At 44.9% G+C, this 18,438-nt stretch overlaps 1 protein-coding gene across 8 annotated transcripts in view; it reads left to right on the top strand.

Moving 5' to 3' along the window:
* The window catches only part of LOC106588686 (PHD finger protein 14), a 106,427-nt gene that overhangs the window by 54,642 nt on the left and 33,347 nt on the right, over positions 1-18,438 (top strand). For all 8 annotated transcript variants that reach the window (XM_014177927.2, XM_014177923.2, XM_014177928.2 and 5 more), the window contains one exon: positions 8,169-8,286. In XM_014177927.2, coding sequence (XP_014033402.2) covers positions 8,169-8,286 — 118 coding nt within the window. The remainder of the gene's footprint in view (positions 1-8,168; positions 8,287-18,438) is intronic.

The following is an 18,438-nucleotide window of genomic DNA, read 5'->3' as shown; positions in this document are numbered from 1 at the left end:
AAAATTTCCCCAAAATAAATAAACTGTTAGAGTTTTAACTGTTGTCATAGGAGAAAACTGAGGATGGATCAACAACATTGTAGTTACTCCACAATACTAACCTAATTGACAGAGTGAAAAGAAGGAAGCCTGTACATAATATAAATATTCCAAAGCATGCATCCTGTTTGCAACAAGGCACTAAAGTAATACTGCAAATACGGAAAACGCAACACATCACTGAGTACAACTCTTCATATTTTCAAGCATGGTGGTGGCTGCATCATGTTATGGGTATGAGTTTCTTTTAGGATAAAAAGAAAAGGAATAGAGCTAAGTAGAGTCAAAATCCTAGAGGAAACTTGATTCAGTCTGCTTTCCACCAGACACTAGGAGACATTCACCTTTCAGAAAGACAGTTACCTAAAACACTGCCAAATATACACTGGAGTTGCTTGTCAGACAAAATTGAATGTTCCTGTGTGGCCTAGTTAGTTTTGGCTTGAAAATCTATGGCAAGACATGAAAATATCTGTCTAGCAATGATCAAAAACCACCTTTACAGAGCTTGAAGAATTTAAAAGAATAATGGGCAATATTGTTCAATCTAGGTTTGCAAAGCTCTTAGAGACTTACCCAGAAAGACTCAGAGCTGTAATCACTGCCAAAGGTGATTCTAACATGTATTGACTCAGGGGGTTGAATACTTATCTAATCAAGATATATAACTGTTTTATTTTCCATTAATAAAAAATAAAAAGAAACAATTTTCTTCCACTTTGATATTAGAGTATATTGTGTAAGTTGTTGACAACAAAAAAATTACGATTAAATCCACTTTAATCCCACTTTCTAACACAATAAAATGAGGAAAAAGTCAAGGGGTGTGAATACTTTCTGAAGGCACTTTCTAATGTACAAATTGTGAAAAGAACATTAGAATGTTTGTGTTGTACAATGTTAAAGAAATACTCCTAAATATAAATGCATTTGATAAAAGATTCTGACTGAAATTGAAAGAAGTGGAAAACATAAAGTGATCCAGAAGGACAGAAAGGAAATGTTTCTTCCTCTTGAACTTATTGCAAAATGCAGGACTCGTCATTTTGAATTTCAATGAACTAATAATCATCTACTCATCAACCAGCAGCCAGGTGGCTGGGTCAGCATCATGAGCAGTGTTTTAATTCAAAGATGCTCACCGAGATACAATACAAACAATAGAATAGGTTCATTAAAACAGATGTAATGGCAAAATGTAGATTTCCACCTAAATATACATACCCAAAAGTAACTGCTATTCATGTGTGATTACATGTCAAAACTTGGTATATTTGGAACGGGGACATCTGGGAGATTATGAGGAAATGATCAGAAGATAGGAGTTACATAGTTCAGAATACACAAGGTCAAGCACACACAAAATAACTTTTTTTTTAAAATGTATTTTGAAATGGTCTTTCATTGACAAGATAGAAGTGAATTATTGATGCCTAGAGTTGGAAACGCATCATTTGGCTTCCGCAATATGTGAACAATATCAGGGAAAAAATGTGATTGATGTACACTGCTCAAAAAAATAAAGGGAACACTTAAACAACACAATGTAACTCCAAGTCAATCACACTTCTGTGAAATCAAACTGTCCACTTAGGAAGCAACACTGATTGACAATACATTTCACATGCTGTTGTGCAAATGGAATAGACAACAGGTGGAAATTATAGGCAATTAGCAAGACACCCCCAATAAAGGAGTGGTTCTGCAGGTGGGGACCACAGACCACTTCTCAGATCCTATGCTTCCTGGCTGATGTTTTGGTCACTTTTGAATGCTGGCGGTGCTTTCACTCTAGTGGTAGCATGAGACGGAGTCTACAACCCACACAAGTGGCTCAGGTAGTGCAGCTCATCCAGGATGGCACATCAATGCGAGCTGTGGCAAGAAGGTTTGCTGTGTCTGTCAGCGTAGTGTCCAGAGCATGGAGGCGCTACCAGGAGACAGGCCAGTACATCAGGAGACGTGGAGGAGGCCGTAGGAGGGCAACAACCCAGCAGCGGGACCGCTACCTCCGCCTTTGTGCAAGGAGGAGCAGGAGAAGCACTGCCAGAGCCCTGCAAAATGACCTCCAGCAGGCCACGTGTCTGTGTCTACAGGCCATGTGTCTGCTCAAACGGTCAGAAACAGACTCCATGAGGGTGGTATGAGGGCCCGACGTCCACAGGTGGGGGTTGTGCTTACAGCCCAACACCGTGCAGGACGTTTGGCATTTGCCAGAGAACACCAAGATTGGCAAATTCGCCACTGGCACCCTGTGCTCTTCACAGATGAAAGCAGGTTCACACTGAGCACGTGACAGAGTCTGGAGACACCGTGGAGAACGTTCTGCTGCCTGCAACATCCTCCAGCATGACCGGTTTGGCGGTGGGTCAGTCATGGTGTGGGGTGGCATTTCTTTGGGGGGCCGCACAGCCCTCCATGTGCTCGCCAGAGGTAGCCTGACTGCCATTAGGTACCGAGATGAGATCCTCAGACCCCTTGTGAGACCATATGCTGGTGCGGTTGGCCCTGGGTTCCTCCTAATGCAAGACAATGCTAGACCTCATGTGGCTGGAGTGTGTCAGCAGTTCCTGCAAGAGGAAGGCATTGATGCTATGGACTGGCCCGCCCGTTCCCCAGACCTGAATCCAATTGAGCACATCTGGGACACCATGTCTCGCTCCATCCACCAACGCCACGTTGCACCACAGACTGTCCAGGAGTTGGCGGATGCTTTAGTCCAGGTCTGGGAGGAGATCCCCAGGAGACCATCCGCCACCTCATCAGGAGCATGCCCAGGTGTTGTAGGGAGGTCATACAGGCACGTGGAGGCCACACACACTACTGAGCCTCATTTTGACTTGTTTTAAGGACATTACATCAAAGTTGGATCAGCCTGTAGTGTGGTTGTCCACTTTAATTTTGAGTGTGACTCCAAATCCAGACCTCCATGTATTGATAAATATGATTTCCATTGATTATCTTTGTGTGATTTTGTTGTCAGCACATTCAACTATGTAAAGAAAAAAGTATTTAATAAGATTATTTCTTTCATTCAGATCTAGGATGTGTTGTTTAAGTGTTCCCTTTATTTTTTTGAGCAGTATATATATGTGAACCCCTCCAAAGTGGCATATGACTGTAAATTAGATAATTACCGTGCTATTACATATTTTCAATCCCTAAATGCTATTTGTTCTCATAAAAACACAATTTCTACCATATCAACCTCACTCAAACATTGTGGTGATGTTATGGGGTATCCAGGGTACATTCAAGTGTCCTTTCAACCTCTCCAAAGTGTCCAAATGTGGTAATTGCACTGTTTTTGCACACTTGATGCGCCTAAAAGTTATTGTTCACTATAAAAGCTACATTTCTACAACACCAACCTCTCTCAAACATTGTGGTGTTGGGGGATACGGGATATCCAAGTGCGCAAAGATATAGTCACTCGGTCTACATTCGATGATGCCATGAAGTCATACATCATCAGATAACATTGACAACAGGCTAGATTTGTTCTTACCAACCTAAGGATGAATTTAATATCCTCCGTGTAGCTATAGCTCAAACACAGACCAAATTGAAGCTTACCTTGTAAGTTTGCTGTTTGGTGAAAACGTTATGTAAAATAAAAATGTTGACTCTCAGGGCTGGTGGTCAATAACGGTAGGTCACAGGCAGAAAAATAAGACATCCTCATGATCTGTGGAGTCCCGGATTTTGGTGTGTCTATACGTATTTCGTGTTTTTTTCGTTTATGCTTTACAACGCTAATCAGAATGTAGATGGCAGCCATCTTGAAATGAGGTCATCGGCTCGGCCTGACCGTATACATTTGTATGGTAGTAAGTCAGACCAAAGAATTTAAGGCACAGATCAAAAGCCAAGATACTCAGCTTTCCGCAACACACCCTGCTTTTGTAGATATGGGCTACCGTTCTCATACCAGATTGAATTGAAATGTGAAAAATCAAATAGTGTCCCCAAATATGGGGATGTTACATTTAAGAGGTTTTAAGGTCAAGTAATTAAAATAAGTAAACAGGGCTAAGTGTCGTGTGCACACACACACAAATAAACACACACTCGCCTAATAAAAGTTTTGGGAGGTGTTGAAAGTGTGTGTGTGTGTGTGTGTGTGTGTGTGTGTGTGTGTGTGTGTGTGTGTGTGTGTGTGTGTGTGTGTGCGCGCGCGTGTGCATGTCTCAGGCAGAGGAGTCTTCCTCCTCCTCTCTTGGCCCTGTAGAGGAGATTCATGGTTAATCAATTGGTGATTGTGTGCCACAATAGGAGGATAACTCATTAGCGCCGCAGACACACTTGTGGTCATTTGTCTTCTTTTCACTGATGAGGCCAGAGGGTGCTTTAAATTCCCCCTTGTTTCCTAGACAGATATGCCTGCTCAGCCCATCTAGTGTGGTGTGGTGTGTGTGTCTGCGTCCGTGTGTGTGTGTGGACCACCTGCCTCTGCAGGTTCCCTGCTGATGTGCACCAGCTGTTCGTCTCTGCTTCTACAACTTAGTACGGTGTTTCCCAACCGTGGTCCTCCAGCACCCCCAACATTACAAATTTTTATTGGAACCCTGGACACGCTCACCTGATTCATCTCGTCAACTAATCATCAAGCCCTCAATGAGCTGTTTTTGTCCAGGGCTACAACAAACATGTGTAATGTTGGGGGTGCTGGAGGACCAGGGTTGGGAAACACTGACTTAGTAAGATACAAATGATCTATGAATTAAATTGTTACTCTGGTTTTAGTCAATCTAACAGGTTTAGGGGCTGACACATAATATGCTTGGTCCTGGACTAACAACATGGAATAAGTCCAGGAAACCAGCTCTTCATGTGCAAATAGAAGGAAGACATGTCATCCACACCCCATTCTCAACCCTAAAACTTCCCCTACTGCACATTCCCTATACCCAATCACCAGTCACACTCTCTCAGGGTTAATGCATGTGATGTTAATGTACTTAATTCCAGACCCTAAACTAAATGATTTACACTTCATTAGTTAAAGAGGTTGATGAACTGAACGGACTTTAACACCCATTAGCTATTCCACTACCGATTGAATAGGTTTAATAGGATGTGAACAAAGCAGTGGTTACCGGGTTCCACTGATGGTGTCCCCTTTAACTGCAGATCATGTAAGAGAGGCTGTTCTGTGCTGACAGTCTGCTGCCGACGGCAACACGTTTCTACATTGCCCTGTCACAGTGAATATATGGAGGAGATGGGGACAGAGGAGAGGCAATAGACCAATACAGACACAACTACTGTAGTATGTAAAATATGTGCCTGCCGTGGAATGAATTCACATTGATATATGGACACGGTTGTTTTAATGTTTAATACCTCAGGGTTATGAAATATAGATGACCTATTTTACTTGAGGTGAACACCATGGTAGCAAAAAGACGTCCTCTGGCTACGCTTTCCGGGAAGCGGTGTTGGAGTTGGATGTTTTACATTTTATCTTCTAGTCGTAATGTATTTTTTTATTTACTGTCTGTATCAGTGAAGGCACAGGGATTTTAGATGCCTTGCCTTTTAGTTATCAGCGTTCATGGTATGGCTGCTGCCCTAGTATCTTGTTGCTTGTACTATGACTTCCCACACAGGACAGTTGGTAGACTTTATTAATCGATACTTGCTTTTTGTACACTACAGCATGCAGTCTTTCAACAGACGTTGCTTCTTTGCGTTATTGGCAGTAGCCTTTTTTTGTCATACTGTGTACATTCATATTCAGATATTCACATCAACGTGAGAAGGTTGCCTTCTCTATTTCCTTCTTGTTCGACTGCATGAAGCAGAATTAATTTGTAGGAGCGGTGACTGAACACCCATAGATTTCACAATAAACCCCTGCTCAGTATATTGACAGAGAATTGGAACAGATAGATTATGCTGGGAGGCTTAGTTCAGAACGATCCCCAGTGGTGGTTGATCCTGTGGGAATAGTGGGAATGGAAATAGCCTCGCCTGTCTGGAAGAGATAGGCCACTGTATGTGTTCAAGAAACACAGTGGCTCCGCTGTGGCGATATGTGTTGTGACAACAACACTTTCAACAGTCACCTACAGTCCTGTGTGACGGGGTCAAGGGGAGATGTCCATGTGGTTGGGTTACTTCCTCATTAGTCTGGGAAGTAGACTAAGGCCTTTATTTATAATAGGTTCTTTAATTAGAATAGGGGTTCCTGGTAGTTGTTGCTGTGAAAAGGGCTCCTCTGACAGGAGGTGCTGAGTTCAACCGTCCGGAACTTCACCAGTTGTCATCACAACTTCACTGGGACTTAAATACACGTCTGGCTATGTTTCTATATGTTGTTGTGTTGCAGTCTCTCTATCCTAGACGAGTACAGTCATGTCTATTGGACTTTCACGTAGCCTAAATCATGCATAGATATCCATGAGACATTTGCATCCTATGTGGTTCACCTTCCCCAAGTCCCTCTCCCCTCCTCCCCCCTCCTCTCCTCTTCCCCTCCCGTAATAGAGATGAATACATTGATTAGGACATAATTAGTTGATCATGGACTGGAGGGAGAGAAGGATGGATGGACTGAAGGGCATTCAGGCTCAACCAATGGAATCTCATGAATGCTAAATTGACTTTTAGTAGTCTCATTCTGTTTCCAACACAGAAAAACTCCCTCAGGTACACAGCCGCGCACACGCACACTCCTGCACACACCACACACACCATTTTGATGTGTGTGATAGTCGATATTCATATTTAGTTTTTTACTGCCTGTACTGTAAGGTTGCAAAACCCCGTTGCCCGACCCAAGGACACCATGATAGGACGGTTAACTGGCTTGAGTAATGATAAAGCTGTCTGGCTAGCCAAACTATACAAAAAGCTGTGCTCATAATATGACATGTGTAAGGTCAAGGGAAGGAGTAGTAACAGTGTGGTTTGATTTCATAATCATCTCATCTCTGACAACTACCTGCCCTGTCATCATCTGTCATTCTTAGTGTGTTTAGTTTATTAGGATCCCCATTAGATACTGCACATGCAGCAGCTACTCTTCCTGGGGTCCACACAAAACTTACAAATACATGACAAAGTACAGAACAGTTATAGACAAGAACAACATAAGATATTACATTCAATTCAAATAAGAGTTATATATTGGAAACAAAGAGAAAAAGAAAAATACTATACACACTATTCATATCTATATTAAAGTAGATCTTGAGGACTTTGCTTTTTGCTGACCTTGCTTTTTGCCTGTATAACCTCAATCTGTTTTTGGTTTGGGTACACTGAAGAAACCCGTAGTGGCCTGTCTGGTGGGGTATGGATGTTTGTTTGAAGTGTATGCAAATAGATTATACAAGAGGTTAGGCATTTTCAACACACAAATGTTTCTTTAGAAGAGAAGTAGTCAATGATGTATGTTGTTGATGTTAGTTCTGTGTGTGCGGTTAAAGGCGTGCTGCTCTGTTTTGAGCCAGCTGCAGCTTTGCTAGGTCTTTCTTTACTGCACCTGACTATATTACCAGTCAGTAATCAAGATGGGAAATGATCAGAGTCTGAATATCTTGTACAGTTGTTTCTTGTGTCAAAAACAAAACAGACATGCCCTTCCTCATCTTCACAACAATATGTCAATATGGCTTGACCATGATAACTGACCATCCAATGTTACTCCTAGGAGGTCAGCTGCTTCAACTTTTTCAATGGTCACACCCTTTACCCATATCTCCAGTAGAGGTTTAGGTCTACGAGAACGCTTTGAACCAAATGCAATGCTTTTGGTTTTAGAGGTATTTCAGACCAGTTTATTGTTAATTACCCATTCTGACACTGACCTTAACTCATTCCTAAGACTCTCAGTGAACTTACTGGCTGTAGGTGCTGATGTGTAGAGTGTGCAATCATCAGCGTACATAGTCATTTTAGCTTCTTGTAAGACAAGTGGCAAATCATTTGTAAAAATAGAAAAGAGCAGCGGCCCAAGGCAACTGCCCTGATGGACACCGCACTGCACTTATCTGATGTTAAACAAGCTTCCATTGAAGAATACTCTGAGTTCTAATGGAACTGTGTGTGTGTGTGTGTGTGTGTGTGTGTGTGTGTTCCACTGTATGTGACACCTGCCCCACCTCTCCTCTCTCCTGTAGGTGTGATGAGTGTTGCCTGTGCTACCACTTTGGCTGTCTGGACCCTCCCCTGAAGAAGTCTCCCAAGCAGACAGGATATGGCTGGATCTGCCAGGAGTGTGACACTTCCTCCTCCAAGGTGGGTGTGTGTGTGTGTGTGTGTGTGTGTGTGTGTGTGTGTGTGGGCACACAGACTGGTGGTGATGACTTCTTCTTTTGGCTTATTCTGACGCCATCACATTATTGAAGCAGCAGTTAAACAGCTGAATATTAACATACAACACATCTTACAAGGAAATCTATAGTTATATGAGTATTAAGGATGGATGGGAGAGAAGCACGTGTTTGAAGTGGTAAGAGACTAGCGTTGACAACAGCCACGGCTTCGCTTAAATTCCCCGGTCTGCTTCCCGGGCTGTGGTGTCTCTGTGAGCGACAGGGTGACGTTAGTATGACATGACAGCTCCAGCAGCTGCAGCAGAAGCACGCGTCTATGTGTCTTTTTACCTTGAAACCCAACCTGACAGCGAGCCAAAATGGCCGCTACCATCACCAGTGTCCTCATAGCTGCTCCATTGTCATATATTTTCATTTGAAATGTCCCTAACTGGAAATGGCAAGTCCCACCAGAAGGGCTTTTTATTATTTTCCTCTGTTTGCATTTGAAATAATGTTTTTCTTATTGAATTACAGTGTAATCAAGGGTAGCGTGCGGCAGCTTGTGAACCTAATTAAGTTGATAAATGTAAAGCACATTTGAATTTGTCTGGGAAAGGTCAGCCTGTCCTATTGGCTCTATGTGCGTGGAAAATGGGGGTTAATTGATGTTGCAGAAGGAGGAAGAGAAAAATAAAAGCCTGAGGCATACTGAAAACGCTGCATGCTGGGAATGATACGTTAAATTACAGGCAAAATGTAAAGGTTAAAGCTCAGTTAAAATGTTAGATAGCAGAGTTAGTGGAGGGTTAAAATGTTTGCGGACTGTAAATGTAAAATGTTAGATAGTTGACTGGAGACTTGTGGTTGTTGTAAAGCGTGTTGCTATAGCGCTGTTGGGAAGGGTTCATGAAGATGCATCGGTGTACATGATCAACAACTATCCTTGGATTTCTGCAGCAACAGATTGAACTGTCGTTGTTTCTGCCCAACATTATAGTCCTGTATGTTTGCATATTTATATTGTTCTCATAGCTGTCTTGTTCAACCAGTGCCATGCTGTTTCACAAGAGATAATACACATTCATATAACCCAAATAGTTTTTACCAAGCATAGATGGAGATTAAGCTTATTTCCATACATAGAGCTGAACACTGATAATAAACAGCTTTGTTGAGAACATTAGTCACTATAATATACTGTCTGTGTCTACTGCTCTGTCTGTGTCTACTGCTCTGCCTGTGTCTACTGCTCTGCTCTGTGTCTACTGCTCTGCTCTGTGTCTACTGCTCTGCTCTGTGTCTACTGCTCTGTCTGTGTCTACTGCTCTGCCTGTGTCTACTGCTCTGTCTGTGTCTACTGCTCTGTCTGTGTCTACTGCTCTGTCTGTGTCTACTGCTCTGCCTGTGTCTACTGCTCTGTCTGTGTCTACTGCTCTGCTCTGTGTCTATTGCTCTGTCTGTGTCTACTGCTCTGCCTGTGTCTACTGCTCTGTCTGTGTCTACTGCTCTGTCTGTGTCTACTGCTCTGTCTGTGTCTTGCTTTGCCTGTGTCTAATGCTCTGCTCTGTGTCTGTCTACTGCTCTGCCTGTGTCTATTGCTCTGTCTGTGTTTACTGCTCTGTGTCTATTGCTCTGCCTGTGTCTACTGCTCTGTCTGTGTCTACTGCTCTGTCTGTGTCTACTGCTCTGTCTGTGTCTACTGCTCTGGCTGTGTCTACTGCTCTGTCTGTGTCTATTGCTTTGCCTGTGTCTATTGCTCTGCCTGTGTCTACTGCTCTGCTCTGTGTCTGTCTACTGCTCTGCCTGTGTCTATTGCTCTGTCTGTGTTTACTGCTCTGTGTCTATTGCTCTGCCTGTGTCTACTGCTCTGCCTGTGTCTACTGCTCTGTCTGTGTCTACTGCTCCGTGTCTACTGCTCTGCCTGTGTCTACTGCTCTGCCTGTGTCTACTGCTCAGTGTCTACTGCTCTGTCTGTGTCTACTGCTCTGTCTGTGTCTACTGCTCCGTGTCTACTGCTCTGCCTGTGTCTACTGCTCTGCCTGTGTCTACTGCTCAGTGTCTACTGCTCTGCCTGTGTCTACTGCTCTGTGTCTACTGCTCTGCCTGTGTCTACTGCTCTGCCTGTGTCTACTGCTCTGCCTGTGTCTACTGCTCTGTCTGTGTCTACTGCTCTGCCTGTGTCTACTGCTCTGTCTGTGTCTACTGCTCTGTGTCTACTGCTCTGCCTGTGTCTACTGCTCTGCCTGTGTCTACTGCTCAGTGTCTACTGCTTTGCCTGTGTCTACTGCTCTGCCTGTGTCTACAGCTCTGTCTGTGTCTGCTGCTCTGTCTGCTGCTCTGCCTGTGTCTGCTGCTCTGCCTGTGTCTACTGCTCTGCCTGTGTCTACTGCTCTGTCTGTGTCTACTGCTCTGTCTGTGTCTACTGCTCTGGCTGTGTCTACTGCTCTGCCTGTGTCTACTGCTCTGCCTGTGTCTACTGCTCTGCCTGTGTCTACTGCTCTGCCTGTGTCTACTGCTCTGTCTGTGTCTACTGCTCTGCCTGTGTCTACTGCTCTGTCTGTGTCTACTGCTCTGCTCTGTGTCTACTGCTCTGTCTGTGTCTACTGCTTTGTGTCCGCTGCTCTGTCTACTGCTCTGCCTGTGTCTACTGCTCTGTCTGTGTGTACTGCTTTGTGTCTACTGCTCTGTCTGTGTCTACTGCTCTGCTCTGTGTCTACTGCTCTGCTCTGTGTCTACTGCTCTGCTCTGTGTCTACTGCTCTGTCTGTGTCTACTGCTTTGTGTCTACTGCTCTGTCTGTGTCTACTGCTCTGTCTGTGTCTACTGCTCTGCTCTGTGTCTACTGCTCTGCTCTGTGTCTACTGCTCTGCTCTGTGTCTACTGCTTTGTGTCTACTGCTCTGCTCTGTGTCTACTGCTCTGCTCTGTGTCTACTGCTCTGCTCTGTGTCTACTGCTCTGCTCTGTGTCTACTGCTCTGTCTGTGTCTACTGCTCTGTCTGTGTCTACTGCTTTGTGTCTACTGCTCTGTCTGTGTCTACTGCTCTGCTCTGTGTCTACTGCTCTGCTCTGTGTCTACTGCTTTGTGTCTACTGCTCTGCTCTGTGTCTACTGCTCTGCTCTGTGTCTACTGCTTTGTGTCTACTGCTCTGTGTAAATAGTATTTTTGAAAGGGGAGAAGACAGACTCCTGCTGTTAGTGTGTGTGGAGTGTGTTGATCTGAACAGAGGCTGTGGGAGGACACACACTCACTGGAATAAGCACACAAACACACACAAACACACACAAACACACACACACACACAAACACACACAATGGAAAGGAGATTTTCAAGGTTGGTAGGTGGGAGAGAAGGTAATGGAAAGGGAAGGGGGGGCACACAGGGATTAAACAAGTCTCTTATTAAAAGTGCTGCTGTTGGCAGCCTGCTGAGAGAGAGAGAGCAGAGAGTCCCCCAGAGACCCCCAGGACCAAACCCAATCCTCTTTAATCACCCCCGTGCAACACACACTGGAACAAACACAAACACATACACAACCAGGCAAACACACACTAGAATACTTGGCCTGCACACACTCAGAATCTCTTATATGAACATACTGTCACACACAGACACATCCATTTGATATAGACACAGACACACACACACACACACACACACACACACACACACACACACACACACACACACACACACACACACACACACACACACACACACACACACACAGCGTACACACACACACACACATCCATCTGATATAGACACACAGCGCGCACACACACACACACACACACACACACACACACACACACATCCATCTGATATAGACACACAGCGCACACACACACACACACACACACACACACACATACACACTTGCCCTCTCTCTCGTTACACACACTTCTAAAATCGTTTCATCCCCTCGGAGTATCTTGTCCCTGTGAAGATGCTCCCCTCTTTCCTTATCCTTCCCTCCCTCCCACTTCTCTCTACATCACTGTGTAAACCTGCCCCAAGGCAGACAACAGCAGGGTTGAGTTAGTAGAGGGGACTTTTACTCTGCTCCTCTTCAGCAGACAGTAGTGGAGTTAGTAGAGGGGACTTTTACTCTGCTCCTCTTCAGCAGACAGTAGTGGAGTTAGTAGAGGGGACTTTTACTCTGCTCCTCTTCAGCAGACAGTAGTGGAGTTAGTAGAGGGGACTTTTACTCTGCTCCTCTTCAGCAGACAGTAGTGGAGTTAGTAGAGGGGACTTTTACTCTGCTCCTCTTCAGCAGACAGTAGTGGAGTTAGTAGAGGGGACTTTTACTCTGCTCCTCTTCAGCAGACAGTAGTGGAGTTAGTGCTTGTCAAAACACTCCCAATCATTACGTACATTCAACTTGTTTGTGCGAATACCACAATTTCCTATTTTTGATAAATGGTACACAAACGGTTCGAAAAGCTTCCACTGTGTTTTAAGGTATTACATCAGTAATAGGTGGAAGTGAGTGTTGGAGATAATTTCCTCGACTTTGCACTCTGGGAGATGAGAGCCGTATTTAAGGAAAGTTCTTCTATAATATGGAGCTTGTAAATGCCAAGCCGTTGCTGCCTGCTGCGAAATCGCTTGTGCCTGTGGGATAGCAATGTTGCTTTAAATGCCAACTTTAAGTGCAACTGAATCGTACCTGACTGAACGTCTCAACGGTGATTTACCTGTGAGAGGAGAGGAACTAGTGGGTGTGGGTGGGTGGGTGGGTCACACAGAGCTGTGTCAGCCTGTTGGTCTGACAGTGGGGGTGGAAGACGTAGCTTGAGCTAGATGAACAGAACGTGCTGCAAAGTGGAAGAGGATTTGTATCCGTCCCAGTCCTGGCTGACTGGTAGCTGAGTGGAAGGAACTTAGTTAAGGAAGAAAGAATGGAACAGAAGGAAAGATAGTTGGTAGGTAGGTTGGGAGCGAGGACACAGGTGCCAGCAAGTTTCAATTGGATGTAAGTTGAGGTAACACAATATTAAACTTGATTAAGCTTGAAATAGTCAATGAACTCCTTTTGTTTTGCACAAATATTTGTGTTACAGTGCAGTGTGCCCTGTTCATGTCTTCACTGTCCTTTGAATAAAGCACACAGATATGCCTGTGAACCGTTTGTCTGATCCAAACATTGGGTTGAAGTAGTACAGTAGCTGGATTTCACTTGATGATGAGTTTGGTCCATGATGTTGTGGACCCCACATTTAGTCACCCTCTCTACCTTCCATCCATCCATCCTCCCTCTGTGTATCAGAGTGTTTCTCTCTCTCTCTAAAGGTCACAGTAAATACGATTCTGCCTCGGAGCTCTTGATTAATACTGAAATCTCTCTCCAAGGATGATTTGTCTGTTTCTATTATAAGATGGTATGCATTATGAATCGTCTTTCCCCGCGTCGTCATCGCTTTACGGTTGTATGTAGGAATGCACTCGTTGGTGTCAGCAGTCGCACACATTTCTGTGTGTGTGTGTGTGTGTGTGTGTGTGTGTGTGTGTGTGTGTGTGTGTGTGTGTGTGTGTGTGTGTGTGAGCGAGCGGCTAGGACAGGGTAATAAAAGTCTTTATTAGACAGCCAGGAGTTCATTACAGAGGCTCTGTTTCTCCCTGCCTGCCTGGCTTAGATAAACCTGTGGCCTGACCAAGGCCACATCCCTGCCTCCCCCGTCACTCCAGGTCCTGGCCCAATAGATCCCAGTAATAAACTGACAGTCTTACCGTAACATACAGATGGCCTTTAATTCCAGCGCCAGTTACTCGGCAGCCGCGGTGCCGAGAGGGGCTTGTTTAAAGCTTTATTTCCACCCTGCATCGTGGCCGCGTCTCTACCGGCCTGCCTGCCTGCTCTCTATCTAGACGCCTCTGTAATGTATTGGGCCTGGAGATGTGGAGAGGAGAGGGGGTTGAGGGCTTTGAAATGCCAGCATCTTCAAGTTGCCCAGGCAGCAGTTAAAGCATTTGAAAAGCTCTGCAGCGGATGGACCGAGGGTTAGTGTGTGGGCAGAGCTTCTTTAGATACACTTGGGACTTTTCTTGTCATCAAAAGACTTCTAACTGTCCATGAAAGAGTGATGATTTTGTCTTTTTTTTTTTACCAAGAAATGACCAAGTTCAAAATGGCATTTCTTTGTAGCGTGACCTTGAAGTTCAACACTACTTGTGTGTTTAAAGTAGTCAACGTTGGTGGTTTGGTGTGCGTGCGTTACTGTGTTTGTGTTTCATGTGATGGTATGAGCCGTTAATGAGTCAGACCTACTCTAGTGTTTTGTCCTTGTTAACTGGGGTTTACAATTAAAGCGCTTTTTGATTCAGTTTCTCAGGAATTCTAAATGGCGCCCTATTCTCTATGTGGGTCCTGGTCGAACAGATTCATCTGTAGAGAATAGGGTACCATTTGGGATGCACACTAAGTGTTTTGTAATTGTTTACAGGGTTGCAGTTAATGTGCGTTTGGATGTTGTTTTGATGTCCTACCCGATTCGGGGGACGATTACCTTTTACACGCAGCGCCATCAATCAGGAGGCTTTGCGCTTGACCTGTGAAGGTAGCTAATTAAGTTAGCCTAATTAACTTAATGACTTGTCACACTCCACTGGCTTTACTAGAGGAGAGGAAATTGAAAGAAAAATAGGAATCATTACTCATCGGATGGAATGACATTTATAACGCTCACGTCTCATATGAGAGATGGGGGAGACAGTGTTTCACCAACTAATATCAGATCAGGTTTTAGCTCCGAAAAATAAAAACATTTCAGTTAGTATTGTACTGATTTTTCTATTGACAATCCTTTCCCACTTAGTTTGAATTTCAACCTGTTAGTTTGGTCCAGCACAGTTTAAAGCAAGAAGCCCTGTACTACTGCGTGATCCCTACACTATTCAATACTCCCTCCATAAGGACACCTGCATGCCTTAAAGACTGACCAGATCAATAACAAGCAACTCGTTCTCAATCCAACCAAAGCATGATAAACTCATAAACGGATGTTGTATTTCACATACGGCCCAAGTTTAACCACAGTTTAGTGTGATTTAAAGGCTAGAGGGGACGGCTGAACTCGACCGTGGGGACTGCCGTAACAGCGGTCCGCAGCCCAGGGTGGCCGAGTAGGCTGGGAGAGAGGCTGAACTGAAGACGGAGGGAAAATCAATGACCAGACGTCACCTCCATCACTTTAACTAAGCCGCCACGGGCCCCCGGCTGCCCCTCTCAGTGGCCAATTTGCAGAAAGTAAACAGCATTGTGTGATCTGTGATTGCTGCTCTGCTGGGGTCCCCTGTGACCACCGCCATAGGAGCATTACTCAGGAGCCAAGTTTAATAACCCTGTTACATGGTGGCCACTTCACTACTGGGACCCCTACAGTACAATACCTGCTGTACGGCCATGAATTAATAGACTCTCAGACTGGAGCAGACCATGAAGATGTGATGAAAATGGGACTACGCCACCACTCCCTGAAATGTGCTGAGGCGGCATATTAACCCTGTTACATGGTGGCAACTCAGGACCAGCTCCACTACATACTGGATGCATACTCAGCTCCCAGGACCAGCTCCACTACATACTGGATGCATACTCAGCTCCCAGGACCAGCTCCACTACATACTGGATGTACAGTGGGGGGGGAAAGTATTTGATCCCCTGCTGATTTTGTACGTTTGCCCACTGACAAAGAAAGGATCAGTCTATAATTTTAATGGTAGGTTTATTTGAACAGTGAGAGACAGAATAACAACAAAAATATCCAGAAAAACGCATGTCAGAAATGTTATAAATTGATTTGCATTTTAATGAGGGAAATAAGTATTTGACCCCCTCTCAATCAGAAAGATTTCTGGCTCCCAGGTGTCTTTTATACAGGTAACGAGCTGAGATTAGGAGCACACTCTTAAAGGGAGTGTGTAAAAAAGACACCTGTCCACAGAAGCAATCAATCAGATTCCAAACTCTCCACCATGGACAAGACCAAAGAGCTCTCCAAGGATGTAAGGGACAAGATTGTAGACCTACACAAAGGCTGGAATGGGCTACAAGACCACTGCCAAGCAGCTTGGTGAGAAGGTAACAACATTTGGTGCGATTATTCGCAAATGGAAGAAACACAAAAGAACTGTCAATCTCCCTCGGCCTGGGGCTCCATGCAAGATCTCACCTCGTGGAGTTGCAATGATCATGAGAACGGTGAGGAATCAGCCCAGAACTACACGGGAGGATCTTGTCAATGATCTCAAGGCAGCTGGGACCATAGTCACCAAGAAAACAATTGGTAACACACTACGCCGTGAAGGACTGAAATCCTGCAGCGCCCGCAAGGTCCCCCTGCTCAAGAATACATATACATGCCCGTCTGAAGTTTGCCAATGAACATCTGAATGACTCAGAGGACAACTGGTGAAAGTGTTGTGGTCAGATGAGACCAAAATGGAGCTCTTTGACATCAACTCAACTCGTCGTGTTTGGAGGAGGAGGAATGTTGCCTATGACCCCAAGAACACCATCTCCACCGTCAAACATGGAGGTGGAAACATTATGCTTTGGGGGTGTTTTTCTGCTAAGGGGACATGACAACTTCACCGCATCAAAGGGACGATGGACGGGGCCATGTACCGTTAAATCTTGGATGAGAATCTCCTTCCCTTAGCCAGGGCATTGAAAATGGGTCGTGGATGGGTATTCCAGCATGACAATGACCCAAAACACATGGCCAAGGCAACAAAGGAGTGGCTCAAAAAGAAGCACATTAAGGTCCTGGAGTGGCCAAGCCAGTCTCCAGACCTTAATCCCATAGAAAATCTGTGGAGGGAGCTGAAGGTTCGAGTTGCCAAACGTCAGCCTCGAAACCTTAATGACTTGGAGAAGATCTGCAAAGAGGAGTGGGACAAAATCCCTCCTGAGATGTGTGCAAACCTGGTGGCCAACTACAAGAAACGTCTGACCTCTGTGATTGCCAACAAGGGTTTTGCCACCAAGTACTAAGTCATGTTTTGCAGAGGGGTCAAATACTTATTTCCCTCATTAAAATGCAAATCATTTTTTTACATTTTTGACATGCGATTTTCTGGATTTTTGTTGTTGTTATTCTGTCTCTCACTGTTCAAATAAACCTACCATTAAAATTATAGACTGATCATTTCTTTGTCAGTGGGAAAACATACAAAATCAGCAGGGGATCAAATACTTTTTTCCCCCACTGTATACTCAGCTCCCAGGACCACCTCCATTACATACTGGATGTATACTCAGCTGCCAGGACCACCTCCACTACATACTGGATGTATACTCAGCTCCCAGGACCCCCTCCATTACATACTGGATGTATACTCAGCTCCCAGGACCCCCTCCATTACATACTGGATGTATACTCAGCTCCCAGGACCCCCTCCATTACATACTGGATGTATACTCAGCTCCCAGGACCCCCTCCATTACATACTGGATGTATACTCAGCTCCCAGGACCCCCTCCATTACATACTGGATGTATACTCAGCTCCCAGGACCCCCTCCATTACATACTGGATGTATACTCAGCTCCCAGGACCCCCTCCATTACATACTGGATGTATACTCAGCTCCCAGGACCCCCTCCATTACATACTGGATGTAAAATCAGCTCCCAGGACCCCCTCCACTACATACTGGATGTATACTCAGCTCCCAGGACCCCCTCCATTACATACTGGATGTATACTCAGCTCCCAGGACCCCCTCCATTACATACTGGATGTATACTCAGCTCCCAGGACCCCCTCCACTACATACTGGATGTATACTCAGCTCCCAGGACCCCCTCCATTACATACTGGATGTATACTCAGCTCCCAGGACCACCTCCATTACATACTGGATGTATACTCAGCTCCCAGGACCCCCTCCACTACATACTGGATGTATACTCAGCTCCCAGGACCCCCTCCACTACATACTGGATGTATACTCAGCTCCCAGGACCCCCTCCATTACATACTGGATGTATACTCAGCTCCCACGACCAGCTCTACTACATAATGGATGTATACTCAGCTCCCAGGACCCCCTCCATTACATACTGGATGTATACTCAGCTCCCAGGACCCCCTCCATTACATACTGGATGTATACTCAGCTCCCAG

The sequence above is a fragment of the Salmo salar genome, chromosome ssa27, assembly GCF_905237065.1.
Source record: "Salmo salar chromosome ssa27, Ssal_v3.1, whole genome shotgun sequence".
NCBI lineage: Eukaryota > Metazoa > Chordata > Actinopteri > Salmoniformes > Salmonidae > Salmo > Salmo salar.
The sequence above is the reverse complement of the archived record's forward strand: the minus strand, read 5'-3'. Positions and strand labels throughout refer to the sequence as shown.